Source organism: Pseudopodoces humilis, chromosome 2 (assembly GCF_049639895.1).
Source record: "Pseudopodoces humilis isolate 2021_Gansu_Grassland_sample_001 chromosome 2, ASM4963989v1, whole genome shotgun sequence".
Taxonomy (NCBI): Eukaryota; Metazoa; Chordata; class Aves; order Passeriformes; family Paridae; genus Pseudopodoces; species Pseudopodoces humilis.
This window is the reverse complement of record NC_142201.1, coordinates 24,306,441-24,321,621: the sequence shown is the minus strand read 5'-3', so window position 1 is coordinate 24,321,621 and position 15,181 is coordinate 24,306,441. Positions and strand designations below refer to the sequence as shown.

The 15,181-nt window shown below is 46.1% G+C and overlaps 1 protein-coding gene across 3 annotated transcripts in view; it reads right to left on the bottom strand.

The window, feature by feature from the left end:
• ARHGEF7 (Rho guanine nucleotide exchange factor 7) overlaps nt 1–15,181 on the bottom strand; it is a 118,589-nt gene that overhangs the window by 99,617 nt on the left and 3,791 nt on the right. For 2 of the 3 annotated variants that reach the window (XM_005516598.3, XM_014250956.2), the window contains exon 2: nt 3,222–3,308. In XM_005516598.3, coding sequence (XP_005516655.2) covers nt 3,222–3,308 — 87 coding nt within the window. Of the gene's footprint in view, nt 1–3,221; nt 3,309–3,399; nt 3,525–15,181 lie in introns of those variants that run through there. The other variant, XM_014250966.2, reaches the window with a different exon arrangement.

The following is a 15,181-nucleotide window of genomic DNA, read 5'->3' as shown; positions in this document are numbered from 1 at the left end:
TCAACACTACAATTATACTAAGGAAGCATTAATGGCTTTCTGAAGGGAAAAAATATGGAAATTCAGTTCCTGGTGGAGGTCTTAGGAACATTTTTTAATTAGTAGGTCTCAGTTCTTTGTATCCGCATACAAGAAAACTGTATTAAAAATAATTTTAAAAGCCCAATTCTTGCAGCACATTCTTCTGGTTATTTCTGGAATCATGCTTTGCTTTACAAAGATTGCTGCAAGCTCCAAATTAAGTATTCTCTTTTCTCTGGAACACTTAAATATCAAAAAATACTAGGGGATGTGGGAAGGGAGCCATTGGTTTCCTCTGAGGAACAGCGATCCTCCTCATTAGAATTTGAAATACCCTTTCTGAATGTTTTATTATCTTTCTAACAACCCAAACTTACTGGGAAGCAAGAGGAAGAAAACAAGAACAACTTTCAGACACCAGCACTTTTCCAAACCAACAGATTTTCTCACCTCTGCCCCTTATTTTACATGGAGGAAAACAACCAAAGTTATTGTGTCCTCTAATAAATGGATCCACAGAAGAAAGCACCTCTAAGAAGCCATCTACTGCTGTGCAACTTTCCATTAACCACAGCAGTTTATCCAATTCTCAAACATGCCATAACAAAGTCTCCAAAACTGGGGACCTACAGAGCTCCAGCAAGGCAAGAAGCTCTGACATGGCTTCGGAAAAATACAACACCACTGCTTCCAAGATGAGTTCAGATCTGAGAGCAAAAAGTGCTTGTGCAGTGCTGATCTTAGGCTAATCAAACCACTACCATGCCTTCACCAGGCTCACAAAATTACACACATAGAAATCATCTGATCCAACTACATGTAATTCACATTCTGTGTAAGGCTCAAGCACAACCCTTACAGGTCACAGAAAACTCCACATTGTGGAATACCAATTAGGAAAAGCACCACATTAGTGCACAGAATAACATCACATCTCCCCACACCAACCTAGAGCTCCCTCTGATACCCATATTGTCCAAATGTTTCTGTTATTTAAGGTACCACGTATGCATCCACCCCTTTGTCAAATATTTGTACTCACCACTAACTCTTTGTTCGTTCATCTGCCCTCTCTGAAAATATCCCCCTAAAGCGGTTCCAGAAATGCTCCTCACACTCTTTGCTCAATGCAATCTCTAAACCTTGACTGCAACTCAGAACGCATTACATAGACCCTACACAGGGGAGCTGTGGCATCTTCCCAGTTCCCAGAGTGAGGAAGGCACAGATTCTCCAGGGCTGACTCACACCTTGTTAACAGAGGGAAAGAGCCCAGGAGCAGCGGATGGCCAAGAGGCCCCCGCCAGCTCCTCCCTGGTTGAATCCAGGTTGCCATTGCTCTCATCTTTGTCCACAGTTAGGGGGTTGGAAAAATTAATGAGAAAACAACAGGGAACAGACAATGTACAAACCATAAATACATGCACAAGAGCTCCATAAGTCCAAGCATTTGTGCCCTTTCTTGCCAGCTTCTGAACTCTCTGGTAGCTTGGGAGTAATTCCTGTTCCAACATGCTGAGCTGGAAGCTACTGCTGCCAGTTACCTCCACATAAGAAAGGTGTTTCCGGCAGTCTTGCTGAGAAGCCCCTGAGGCCAGGTTAACAATTTGACTATTCCCAAAAATATTCAGGCTCTCAGAACAAGGCCAAATTTATCTTCTCTTCTAATAATTTTTCTTCGTTTTCTGGTCACCCTAAGGAAAAGGGCTAACAAAAGCTCTTTGCAACTTTCTGCAACTAGAAAAGAGAACAAACTGCAACAGTGTAACTATTCCCAGCCTGTCACAATTGCAATAGCTTCCAGCTGTGTGACAGACCTGATAAAGGAATTTGGGAAATTAGAAAAGGCTACATCCCCCTCTTTAACACTTACAACACTCACTTTATTTCTGCGTTGCCATCTGAAGTACCTCCTCCCCCAGTCCTCCCCAGTTTGTGAATGACTGCCACGTGAAGTTTGGATCTGCTTACATGCATGAATGTTCAAAACATGAAAAACTCAGTGTGGCCCTAGAAAAGACATTTGGGAGTGACAGCTGCTCCAAAGCAAAAAGAATGCTTGACATAAAGCACTGTTCACCCCAGAATCTGGTTTCTGAGTATTTCAGAACTTGATTTGGGTTTCTTCCCAAGAAATCTTAAGGGATTTTCTGTGTATTTGAAGGGGAGAAGGGAAGGTAGATAAAAATGTAAGGACTTATTAACAAGAGGAGTGCTAAAAGCAGTCTTAATTTCCATCTTCATCCATGAGGGAACCTGAGATTAAGGACAAGTCCTGCAAGTATCACTTATTTCACTAATGATCTTTCACTGTTTAGAGGCCTCAGGAAAGCAGAGTCTTTTTTAATGACATTCAGTTACTGCCTGGTAAAATCACAGGCAAGACCAGAGGTACCAAAAGACCCTGTGAATTAATTAACACAATAATACATTAATTTAAGTTCAGAAGCACTAGAAACCAATTTTTCCACACAAAAAAAAAATGTCTCCAAGAACTGAAATTACAATACCTCTCACTTTCCAACGCAGAGAAGCTGAAACCTGTTTTTAATCTCATCAGTTCCTTCCCACACACCAGCATCAAGTAAACTCGACAGCAGTATGTACTTGCTATAGCTAAATATACCAGCAATATTCGAGAACCTAATTTGCAACCCTGCGAACACACGTTCGGAAAAGATGGCAGTTTGCTGGGCTTTTATGTAACGCAAATTTAAATAGAAGAACCAGCACCTGCCATTTTCTTCGATTAGCATTTCACTCGGCAGTAGGCAACTTAATTTCTCTAAGCCGACCCCTGCGGTTCCACGAATAAATCGGACACAAATTATACGAACCGAGAATTCACTCGGACAGGGGAGCAGCGGTTTTAGCGGCCCCGGGGCCGGGCAGAGCCCGTCCCCGGCACTCGCTGTCGGCAGTGGCGGAGGGACGGGGCGCGCCCTGCCCGAGGAGCGGCGCGGCCCTTCCACGCGGAGCCGGGGCCCCGCTCCCAGCCAGCGGGGCTCCTCCGGGGCGCGGCACCGGCCAGCGCCGAGACAGCCCCGGGCTTCCCCGCAACCCCCGGGCTTCCCCGCAGCCCCCCGAGCTTCCCCGCAGCCAGGGGAGGGGCGGCCGCCACCATCTTGTCAGCCGCATCCCCAGGCACAAAGGGAGGGCGATAAACCCCCCGCCCGCGGGTGCCCCCAGCCCCGACTCACCTCCAGGCGCAGGGAAGCACCGCAGCCCCGCAGGAACTCGCGGATGTTGCTCAGGCACTCGCCCTCCGTCCGCGGCTCCGGGTACACCTGCAAGAGAAGAGGCGGGCGGCTCAGCGAGGGGAGGAGATGGGAGCGCACCGCGGCGGAGCGGCGTCCCCCACCCCGCCGTTCCCCTCACCTCCCGCTCCCTCGGCGGGCAGCGGCGCCGATCGCTCCCACTGGCGGCTTTGAACCGGGAAGTAAACACGGAGCACAGGAAATGGCGTGCGAGGGAGGGGGGCGGCGGGCAGGAGCGCGGGCAGGGGTGCCCCGGCCAGGCGCGGTCGCGGGCGGCTCTGCCCCGGAGGGGCGGGCGGAGGGAGGGAGGGAGGGAGGCGCGGCCCCGCTCGGCTCGGCCCTGCCCTGCCCAGCCCAGCCCGGCCCTCCCCAGCCCAGCCCAACCCAGCCCCGCCCCGGCCGCGGGCGGGAGCGCCGGTGGGAGCGGCCCCGGGCCTCGCCGCACCGGGCTTCTGAATTTTTGGGAATGCTGCTGCACGGAGCCCGGTGCCGTGGCGGGTGTGGCTGCAGGGCGAAGCGGCCCGGTGGGCAGCCCGAGGACAGCCCCTCCCCGGGACGAGCAGTGACCGCACACAGGGTGCAGCCGAGGGTGGCCGGTGTCGCCGGTGGGGCTTGTCGGTGCCCTCGTTCTGACTCCGGTCCACCCTTGGGTATCGGTTTTTTAACGAGGAAACATATCAGAAATGCTCCGGAAACCCCCGCGGAAAATACCAGCACTCGGAGTTAATAATCTACCAATTCCAGGGTCTGATGTTAGCGACCTTCATTTGTAATTTATTAAACAGCCCCTTCCTACCCCAGCAGAAAAACAACTTCACAAAGAGGAAAGCCTTGACTGAATTTAAGACAGTTTTTGGCAACACAGTTGTCTGCTCTCTGCAGCCGCACTCACGGTGCCTTCAGCTCAACCTCTGTCTACCCCAAAAGCAAAGTGCAGCCCTTCCACGGAAAAGCAGCCAGCCCCAAGAGCTTCGGGGACATGGCTTAACGTACCACAGCTTAACTAAACTCTGTGTGCCCATTAGCATCCTTTCACAATAAATTCATTGATTTCTGTGAAGTAGTTTAGCAAACAAATCACTACCCAAACTGGACACCTCGTTCTGTCAGAAGGGGAAAGCCTAGCACAGAAGTGCGCTGGCGAGTCACTGGAAACCGAGGTGTTGCAACACACAGCGTCATGGCCTTTGATCATGCATTACACTCAGAGAAGGTTTTGTCAAACACACGTGTATGTCAAGGTTACATAAACTCACAGCATAATCCACCTGCATAGCACTGGGAACTTCACATAAGGCTGACTCCAAACATTCCGCCAAGGTGAAACCAAGGTAGTGCCTTCCCACACGATTATATGTGAGGTACTTATGACCCCATGGTACCACAAAAAATAACAAATGTGACAGCATGACAGGGTGAACCTGGCACAAAGAAATTTAAGACACACGTCACTATCATTTTCTACACAAAATTCAGATGAGTCTTCAATTAAAGCCACTAGTCTGTAATACAAGGAATTTGGTAACAATAAGAGTTGAATTTTCCTTTCCTCAAGGAAAGTACACATACCCACACCCCTCCAATGTTAAGATGTCTCTTGTTAGAAATACTTTTTGATTACTCTATTAACTTATTTCTTAATTACAGTAAGAAATCTAAAACTATCACACCAACATCCCTTGTTAGAATAAGACGCTGGGAATTTTTTCAATGTTGATGCTTCCTCTATGCCCTCTCCTTAATATTCACTCCTGTTCTTAATATTCACACAACAATGATATAGTTGAAATTTATAAGTTTTATCTTAAACTATTTGCATAATAACTGAGGTTTATCTCCTTTTACATGTGCTACTTCCTTGTCTCTTTTTTGTACCCCCCCCACATTTTCTTTTTCATCTACTTTGTTCATCAAGGCCTCTTTTCACTCTGAGAAATCTTAACATTACTTCTGCTCTTCAAACACAAATGACATCTCCCAAGAAATCACAGTAAATCCAGGTTTCTATTAAAAGAAGCAAATGTCTTGTCTCATAACATAATCCACATTAATACAAAATGTCCCAAAGGCTCCAACACATTAAACTCAGTAATTCTAAGAAACCCAGAGGTGTACTACCACCTCATATGAGGCTGCACATAATTCATAAAAGACTGAACAACAACTGGAAAGAGGCCAAAAAAAAAAAGGTCCAGGTGGAAGAAAAGGGAGAGGGTAAGGAAAGATATGATAAGAGAAAGGCAAAAACTTTAAATTGCTGATTAAAGAAACAACAAGCAAAGAAAACCCAAGCCCTGCAAATTGTTCCCTGTCAGATCTGGAAGCTTAAAATACATGCCAAATACACCACTGAGACCTTAGCCATGCCACCATGCTAATGCATGTTTCCAGTTAAAAATCACCTTCCTCAAAACAATAAAATAAGATACAGTAAATCTTTAGAAATGCTGTTTCTTCCTTCAAAGCAAGGGAAAAGACTTTGGAGAGATAAAAGAAGCAGGGTACATTTTCTCAGCTCTGTGGCTGCAGCGGCATTTTTATACAACAGAAGACAGAAGCATATGGGTAAAGAATTTAAAAATATCTTAGCATTTCCATCCTGCTAGAGATGTAAAGCATTAATGATCCAATAAAATGAAGCAAACCCACTATTTACCTGGAAAATAATGTGATTCTGGCAACCTTCTCCTACAGACAGCTGAGAAACACGGTAAGGGACCTGAAGAACAAAAATCAGCCCTGCAACAGAATGCTGAAGTGCAGTTATGTGGGCCAGGCCCATGATAAAATCACACATATGGTACATGATATCCTTTACAGTTACAGGAAGCTCAGGAGCATGACCTCTCACACAGATCACATTCATAGCCTCACACACTATTCAAAATCTACCAGAACAACACTCAAGCAGACCACAGGCAGGTAAGTCCTAGTCTACCTGAAAGACAGCAAATACATTCAGAGACAAAGGATAAACAAAAAAAAACTAGGGTCATATTCCCAAATTCCTTAGCTTAATAAAAAGTAGGTTACATGTACATAAAGCCAGTGAAATAAAGAGGTTAGGTATTTTTCTCTCCAATATTTGCTTTATCCTTTCCCCATCACAGAGCAACACCATTAGTTCATTAATGGGGGTTGTCTACTTCTTATGTGTATACACAGCTCTTAGTACAAAGAAGCCTCAGTGTCCAACTGGAACCTCTGTGTGCTCTAGTAATACAAATAAAAAAGGTTAATAGTAATTAGAAAAGACAAGGATTCCAGAGGGGCATGACAGATTCTTAATTAGGGACCAGGGTGCCACGGTGGAATCCAAAGAGACAAGAGGAAGGTAAAATGCAGAACAGCCACTTCTTGGTGGTTCAGGGACAGGTTCTGATTAAGATTTAATCTCTCGGGGAGCAGTGCTGGAAACCACAGCTAGTTCATTGAGGAGACTGCATTGGGGACATTGATGCACTGCAGCTATCAAGGAGCAGAGTACATTTCCCACCATCCAGAAAAGGCGGGGAACAATGTGTGATGCAAATAGATGGTACCTAACTAAATGTTACATCCCTTTTGATCAGTTTGAATCTATGGTTTTAAACAACATAAGTGAATAATAAAGGGCAATGCAGAGAGGCTGCATCAGGAAAAAGAATGGTGGGTGATCTTAGAAAAAATGAAAAAGGCTACTACTAGTTTATTTGGACAGGGAAATTATATGAAGAAAATAAGCAGGAATGTGTATAATAATGAAAAAAAAGAAGACGAACAAGCAAACCCACAGTTCTTTGATTGCAATCTCAAGTAAACATTAAACATTAATAAAAAGTAGGAGACATCTTCAGCTGTATATATGGAAAATTAGCTGTTTATTTGCATTCATCTGCTGAACAATATGACAAGCTGGGTCACAGAGTGAGAATTCTACAAGGTCTCTATATGGAAACTGGAATCTACTAGATAGACTGAGTAATAACACTGTTCCTACATGCAACTTAAAACAATCATTTATCTAGCACAACATATAGTAAGTGCAACATGGTTTACTATGTAAGAACACTATCTCAGTTACTAAGAAGCAGAAACTAAAACGGAATGTAACATTAGCTGCAAACTAGTAGCCAAGTTCAGCAGACATGTAAAAACTGTCCTGTTCAGGTGTAAGGCTGCTCCAGCCAGAAGTTCAGTGACTGATCCTGTAAGTAGTGAGAAATCCTATTTATCCTGCCTGGAGCCTTTTACATCAGATTCCCTTCACAGCATAAAACAGTTTTCTCTCCATGTTTCAGAACACCTTGAACACACAGAGCATTACTGCAATCTAATCAGTAAAAATATCATAACTGCACAGCGCAGTGAAGCTAAGGAAAGGGTCCTGTGGATAGCATTCAATCCCACAGCACCTGTGTTTCCCTTGCTTCCAAATCCTTTGACTGGTCAAGGGCAACTGCTCTTCCAACAGAGCAAACACCTCCTGCACAAGCACTACAGCCTGGGATTTGTTGCCAGGATGTGTGTTCAGGGGTAAAAACAAGATTAAAAACATCATGAGGAGGAAGCTTGGCCATTCTCACACCAGTCTGGGTGGTGAAGCTGCAGGTGTTTAACTGTCCAACACCTCCTGCACGTCCCTTCCCTCCCCACCCCTCCCAGCTGCTGCCTCCTGCCTGCACCTGCGCCCATGCCCAGCAGGGCCCATCCCTTTCGGCATTCGGGTTTCCTGCTCTGTTCCCGACCACTGGCCCTCACAAATTGCACCCAGCAGGGATGGAAAAGAAAAAGTGGCTACACAGCTACACAGGAGGACATCCTCTGCTTCTCGAGGAAACATCCACCGCTATGAACCAATGGCAGGTGCAGCACTTCCCCCACAGTCAGTGAGCAGTTGGGCTGAGAGGACTGCAGATGGAGCCCCGTGCTCCTCCCAGGACAGCAGGAGGCACAGCTGCACTTCAAAGGATCACATCTTCCACATCTCTAAGTAAGGAGCACTCTGCAGTTGAGCCCAATCACTTAAAGGACCGCACACCATACTGATGGCACATTAGCAGGATGCTATAACTAAACTAAAAACACAGATCAGGATTCTCAGCACAGTTCAGTTTTGTTATAAAATAAGATGTCTTGACAGAGCACCAGACCTTAGCATGATACAGTTTCTGCAGTACTGCAGCTCTTTAGCACTGACTTTTCCCTCCCTATAAAACCTGCGAGCCACAAACTTCTCAATAATAATTTTCACAGCAGTCAGCATGGATGAGACACCTGTATTTTGGCTTGAGGGAACCCATGCTCTGAAAGCACAGCAGCAGGCAGTCAGACAGACACACAGATAGTAAGAGCTAGATCCAGCAAAAGACTGACACTCCTACAGGTCATGCATAAAGGTGCCAAAATTTTCCATTTCCACAACTCACCTAGGCTCTACATACAATACAAAGAGGAAGGAAGGTGCCTTATGATATGCCCTAAAATTCTTATTTGCTGAATAGGATACCCAGACAGGAAGTTAATCAAAATACAGCAGAAAGTAGGAGCAGGTATCTACTTAGTATCTCAAACTCCAGTCTTCTCCTAGACTTACTAGAGTCCTTTGAGTGCAGTTTCGAAGAACTCTCTGAAAAGTGGTTAATGTCCATTTTTTATTAACAATAGAGCATAAAGGTTCCCAAACCTCTTGCCCTTGGACACCACTATTAATGACAGCCACAGAAACAGCTCTTAGATCCATCCCATTGCCACACTCCAAAGCCATCAACATGACTAACCCCATATGTGACACTGACGCTGCCCGCTGCGGCCCGTCACGCCTGGGCTAGCTCTGCTCACTGGCCGCTGGCAGCGCCAGGACTGGGGAACGGTCCGGGAGCTGTTTTCCCCAGACCGAACCTTCAGAGCCTTCCTGATACGCAAGGCTCTGCGGATCTCGGCGTCGTGGGCTTCAGCAAAGAGATGGAGGAGACCCAGAGTCCAAGCAGCTTTCCAGGAAAAGGATTTATTGAGGGAAAGGAGCGGTGACAGGACGAGGGCTGGAAAGGCATACAGGAACCCAGAGGACTCTGAGCCCCGAGCACTCCTGTGCAACACAATTTAAAGGAAGGAGGGTACAAACTCAGGAACCAATGAAAACACAGCTTGGGAGGAGTCAAAGGAGGGGTTTACAACATCTGGGACCAATGGGAGGAATACATGGGAGGGACGGCAGCTGTAACACCAATGGGGCTTCGAGTAAGGGATGAATGCCAGGGAACATGCTGGAACAGAGGGCTGGGTTTACATTGACCGACAGGGACTAGGGGCAGGCTAAAAGTGATGGGCAAGGAAGGTTCAGGAAAAAGGGGAGGGGTTTACAAAACTGACAAGTGGGTAAAACCATTACAAAACCATAGGGGGACAACAGGAACAGACCATTAAATTTAACAATAAAATAAACTGGCTGCAACATGACACTCCTCTGCTTTACATCCTACATCCCCACACTAGTCCCTGTATTCCATCTCTTTCACTCAGACCACACACCACTACCTTCCAAACCAGCAAACCCAATCCCACACTTAGCTACACAAACATAACCCACTACCTTTTCTTTACCATGCCACAGGCCACATCAATTCATCACCCAACACTCTGTGTTCCCTCAACCTCCACTTGGCGATGCTATCTGAAACCAGGAGCACTTTTTTAGCTGGCTGAAGACTCCTCTGATATCTTCCTTTGCACACGTTCAGAAATGCTCCTCTGCCTGACTAGCCATCATCAACAGTGACCTACATTCAAACACATAAATGTTCTGCTTTAGCTGCTTCAGTTCTTTAGTGTAATAGCCCTCAAAACCTAAGTTCAGCTAAGTTTGCAAACGAAATGTAGTTTGGTTAAAATGCCAGCTGGGTCTTGTGGCAGCCTTTATAAACAGGACCTTAACAGGACCTTATGCAAAAATTAGAGCTGCTTTTTTCCATTAATCTGCCCTCCAAAAATTACTCTGTAAAAGTAATTCAGCTGTTTGAGCTCATCTTTTCAGATATGTACGTGAATTAAACAATATTCAGGAAAACAGTACGTTTTTTGCAATAGAACTACAGTACTTTTGCCACTTCCTTTGGACCCTGATTAAATTCCCATCAAAGTACATTGACTCAAGTTGCATCAGGGAAGGTTCCAGTTGGACATTAGGAGGCTTTTCTTCACAGAAAGTGTGATATAACATTGGAATGAGCTGTCCAGGGAGGTGGTGGGATCACCCTCCCTGGAGGTGTTTAAGAAAAGACTGGATGGTGCACTTAGTGTCAAGGTCTAGTTAACAAGGTGGTGTTCACTCAAATACTCGATCTCAGAGGTCTTTTCCAACATAATTGATGCTGTGATTTTGTGGAATACTATAAACTGACTCCCATGAGGCAGATTTTTACCCAGCCCTAAGATACAAACATGATAGTCCAAGGGCACCAGAGCAGTCCATACTATACTTTTATTTTCTCAAGTTTATATCAAATTTTTATTTTTCATACAGAAAACATAGGTTGGCAGCATTAAGAAAATGAGAATGCCATGCATGTAAAACTTACAAGCTGTCTTTGCAACTGCTACAAGGATCTTGCAGGCCCCCCACCTGCGACCTGAGCTAGGCAGGAGTCCTACCAGAACACATGCACAGGAGTGTGCCTGAAGGACGTGATATACACACATAAGAGAGTCTGGTTGCAGCTGCAGCAGTAATCTGCTTTCCCTTCTGTCCTAAAGACTAAGAACTAATATTCCTAATTCCTGTGGTTTTGCTTATTTTCTTGCTATTTTAAAGAAAAAGAGGAAATCAGCTAGCATGCAACTGACCCCCAACCCCCAGCAGCATCATCAGCCTCAGGCTGCAGAGCTCCAGGGGTGGCAGCATTAAGCGTCCACAGCAAGACGTGTATTTCCCTTAAGTCAGTGTGTGAAAAAAGCCCGATGAAGTGTAGCTACAGGTGTGGGCTTGGCAGGAACTGAAGAGATTCCCCTGTGAGGTAAGGCTGATGGGGAAGGATTTTGCCCCCCTTGTCACGTAAACCCTGCAGTGTTTCCTGTGGAGCATCGCTGTTTTGATGCAGCGCAAGCTCAGGCTTCAGGAGTCCAATCACTCTGGGTTTGTTTACACTGGGAGAGCTCTGCTGCTAGATATGCTGGCATCGCTCCTCAGTGTGGATGTAACATATGCCAGAGAGGGAATTCCTCTGCCAGTCTAACAGTACCACTTCCCCCAGTGACATTAACAAAGCCAACAAAAGCACTTCCCTGACAGCACAGCTGCACCAGTGGGGGGTATATGATTTTTACTGCTTTCCCCCTTCCCCCACCCCATGAAAATATTCCATAGGACTACCAAAGCCCTACAGAAGGGATGGATTCTCTTCTGGGCAAGCTGCCAACATCATCCAATAGCACTCACTGCAGAGCAGGAAAATGGAGACCCGTATTAAATGCACTTAGACCCAAGCAGTGTTTCATCAGCCAAGAAGGGACAGGGGCCTCTGCCCACAGGGTCTCAGTGATCTGTGATGAGGAGCAGCACAAAGGAAATTTCTTGCAGATGAAGCTGACCACCCCTCTTGAACTCCCCATCACGATTACAGCGCTGAGGCACTGAAACAGGTTGCCCAGATAAGTCATAGATGCCTCATCCCTGGAAGTGTTCAAGGCAAAGCAAATGGGGTTTTGAGCAGCCTGGTCTAGTGGAAGGTGTTCCATGGCAGGGGTGTTGGAGCCAGATGATCTTTAAGGTCCCTTCCAACCCAAACCATTCTATGGTTCTATGACTCTGGTGGTGGGTAATGGCAGCAATCACATAACACTGAGAGATGTGGAGAGAAAATGGCTTTGCTCTAGGCAGCAAAGTGAGGGAGAGAGCCAAAGTGTCACACTGGCTGAGGATCAGGGAGTAAAGCTTAGCCAGCCAAGGTGCAAGCCACTGCTTCCATGCTGCCAGCTCACAGTATTTTTGCAAGTCCTGTCATGCTCTAAATGTTTTAAGGTTCCAGCTCTTTAAATCACAGCCATTGGATAACAACTAATTAAAATTGTTATTTAAGGAAGATGTATATTGAATTCCCCTCAGTGATTCATACCCAGATTTTAATATTATATATGCATATTATATATTATATAAATATATATGTCAGTGTATGCATAAATACACTTACATACATACCTAGTCTGCAAACTTCAATTTTAAAGCCAAACTTACAGTTTTCTAAGGCTGGAATTAAATTCTTAAATGTTTTCAGCTGAACAACGCGGTGCCATCAGCCACTAGCACGCAGTGTAACCAGAGAGGAGCCTGCTGATGGCATCCCCACGGTTCTTCTTTTTCTCCACACAAACACAGCAACTGGAGGATAGTCTGGGTAGCAGTAGGGCACCTGAGGGCTAAAGAATCACTTTTTCTCTTGTCCATATTGCGTACAGGCATAGAAAGAACGTATATAAAATCTCTGGAAAAGACAGTAATGAAAGTAAGTCCAGCAGAACCACATTATTTTTCCACATTTTCTCGAGAAAAACAATTTAATGGCCAACAGTTTTCTTAATTGCCCTCTCTTCTCAGGATCTGGCACACCCTTATTTAACCCATTCTAGATCTTTATGGATTGACAGGATCTGGTTTTCAAGGAAGAAGGCAGCACACATAGATGTAAGTCCTCTGCTTCCTCAATGAGCACAGGCAGATCGTATTTCCTCAGATAATATCCCAGCCACCAGAATTACAGAGCCAGCACATAGACAGGAAAGCAAGGACATTCTCCTTCAAAGCATTTGTGCATCCCTGCTCTCACAAGCCAGTAGGAGTAACATGGTTAATCACAAGTCTGTTACAGGACCAAAAAAAACCTACACAGCTCTCAGTACCCCTGATGAGAACAGCATGTATGCAGGAAAAAGGCACTCTAATGACTTTGTTTGGGATAACTTTTCCCCAGGCTCTCAGCTCATCCTTGCAGTGTCTCCACTCTGGAGCTACAGCATTCACAGACGCAGCGGCGTTCCCTGAGCACGCAGCCACGGCAGGCACACCTGTCCAGCACGGATTATTCTTGCCAGAAGCACAATAATTTCCCTGGGAGGACTACTGCTGAAGGAAGAGAGCATATGCACATTAAAATGCAGATTTTGCTTCCTGCCTCCCAGGTCTAGTCCTGTGATGACCTGCTGCTGCTGCTGCTGCAATACCAGCAACCACAATACCTTCCCAACAGATTTCACTGAGAGAAGGCAGGACAGACTTTGGGGTCAGCCACGCAGACCCCAAAAACCTCACCAAGGCATCAGGGTGAGAACATCCTGCCAGAACTTCCAAAATGTAGGTTTCTCAGGGCCAGCTAGCACCTGGAAATTTCCACCTTACAAGTAATGTCTGCACTGCTGGTGGGACGTTCTCAAGCTCTGGGCTCCACATTCAGCCAGCATTGCGCCCTCTGCAATGACACTGGGCTATAAAAATCATCACTTGTTATTAACTCTGGGTCCAAAACACCTTTCCTTTCTTCTTCCTTCTCAACATGTGAAATATCACATGTTGGTATTTGAATTACCACATGTTGACAAGGTCACACCTTGTCACAACAGGAGAGAAGTATACTTAGCTCCGATATTTACATGTGAATTCAGAGATAAATGAGCATAAATCTCCCTTTGCTGAGCCGTAGGCGCACACGCTCCTCACAGGCACAAGCGACAAGGTTGGTGACATGGCTGCCACACGTGGCAGCCCAAACCCTCCTTTTGGATACTCCCAGTGCTTGTGCTCACACAGAACAATTCATTTGCCTTGTGAATCCCAAGGGGTTAATTTATTCCTAAATTACAATTCAGAATGCCTCATTTAGCCAGAGACCTCTCTCATTAAAAAGAGAATCGTACAGATGTATGAGGTATTTGTCCAAAGATCTTAATCTTTGCTGCCATCAGACCTGGTACTATCCCAATTAATAACCAAATTAATGTCAACGCCAGTACCCAATCCTCCACAGGGAATAGAAATGACGTTTCCTTTCAGCCATGCACCAAGTCTCCTCCAGCAAGAGAGAGAGAGCTGGATCTGTTTTCCCGAGGCCAGCCCCGTGCCGTCCGTCTCCCACCTCAGCGATGCGGGAGCAGCAAGAGGAAGCGGCTGTGTTTTGGATCTGCCTCCCACGCGCAGCAGAGCAGCTTCTGGGCTCCTCAATCCTACTCAGTGCGATGGCTGGGGATGGTCCATTCGACGGAGGGGGGCCAGGGCGTGCGAGACCCAGCCGCACCCCCAGGCATCCCCCGGCTCCAAAGCACCGAACCAGCTGCTCTCCTGCCCTTCAGGAGCCTCTGACGGGAGGGGGGGCACCACGGGGTGTCAATGCTGCATCGCATTCCCCGATGCGTCTTCCCCGTTCTCCCCAAATAAGAACAAAGCTGTCCTCAAAACGACGCTTTCTGTCGAACAGCTGACCAAAAATAAAAGTACAAACAAAACTTAATGGAGCGCAAAGCCTCACATGACAAGGAAAATTCCCGCTCCAATTCTGATCTCTGTTTACAACGTTGAAAGTGGGTCAAACTGGTCTGCGATGGAGGAATCTGTTTGGAAAATGATCTCTGAGAGGAAAAGCATCTAAGCGGCAGACAACTGCACTGCAATGCTTCCACGGGGATCCCTTCCCTGCCATCAAAGTAATTCAGTTTTACCACACAAGGTTGAAATCCTGTAACTTGAAATTATGGCTTTTTATTCAAATTACTGAAATTAAGTACAAATCAACAGAATTCCCTATCTTTTGGAGCAAATCAACTAACCATGTTTCAGCACAGATCTCCATGCCTTAAAAAAACTAAGACGTGACTGGGTTTGGATGGGGGGGAGGGGGGGGAAGCTGTTGTCGGTTTTGTTGATTTTGCTGGGGTTTTTTTTT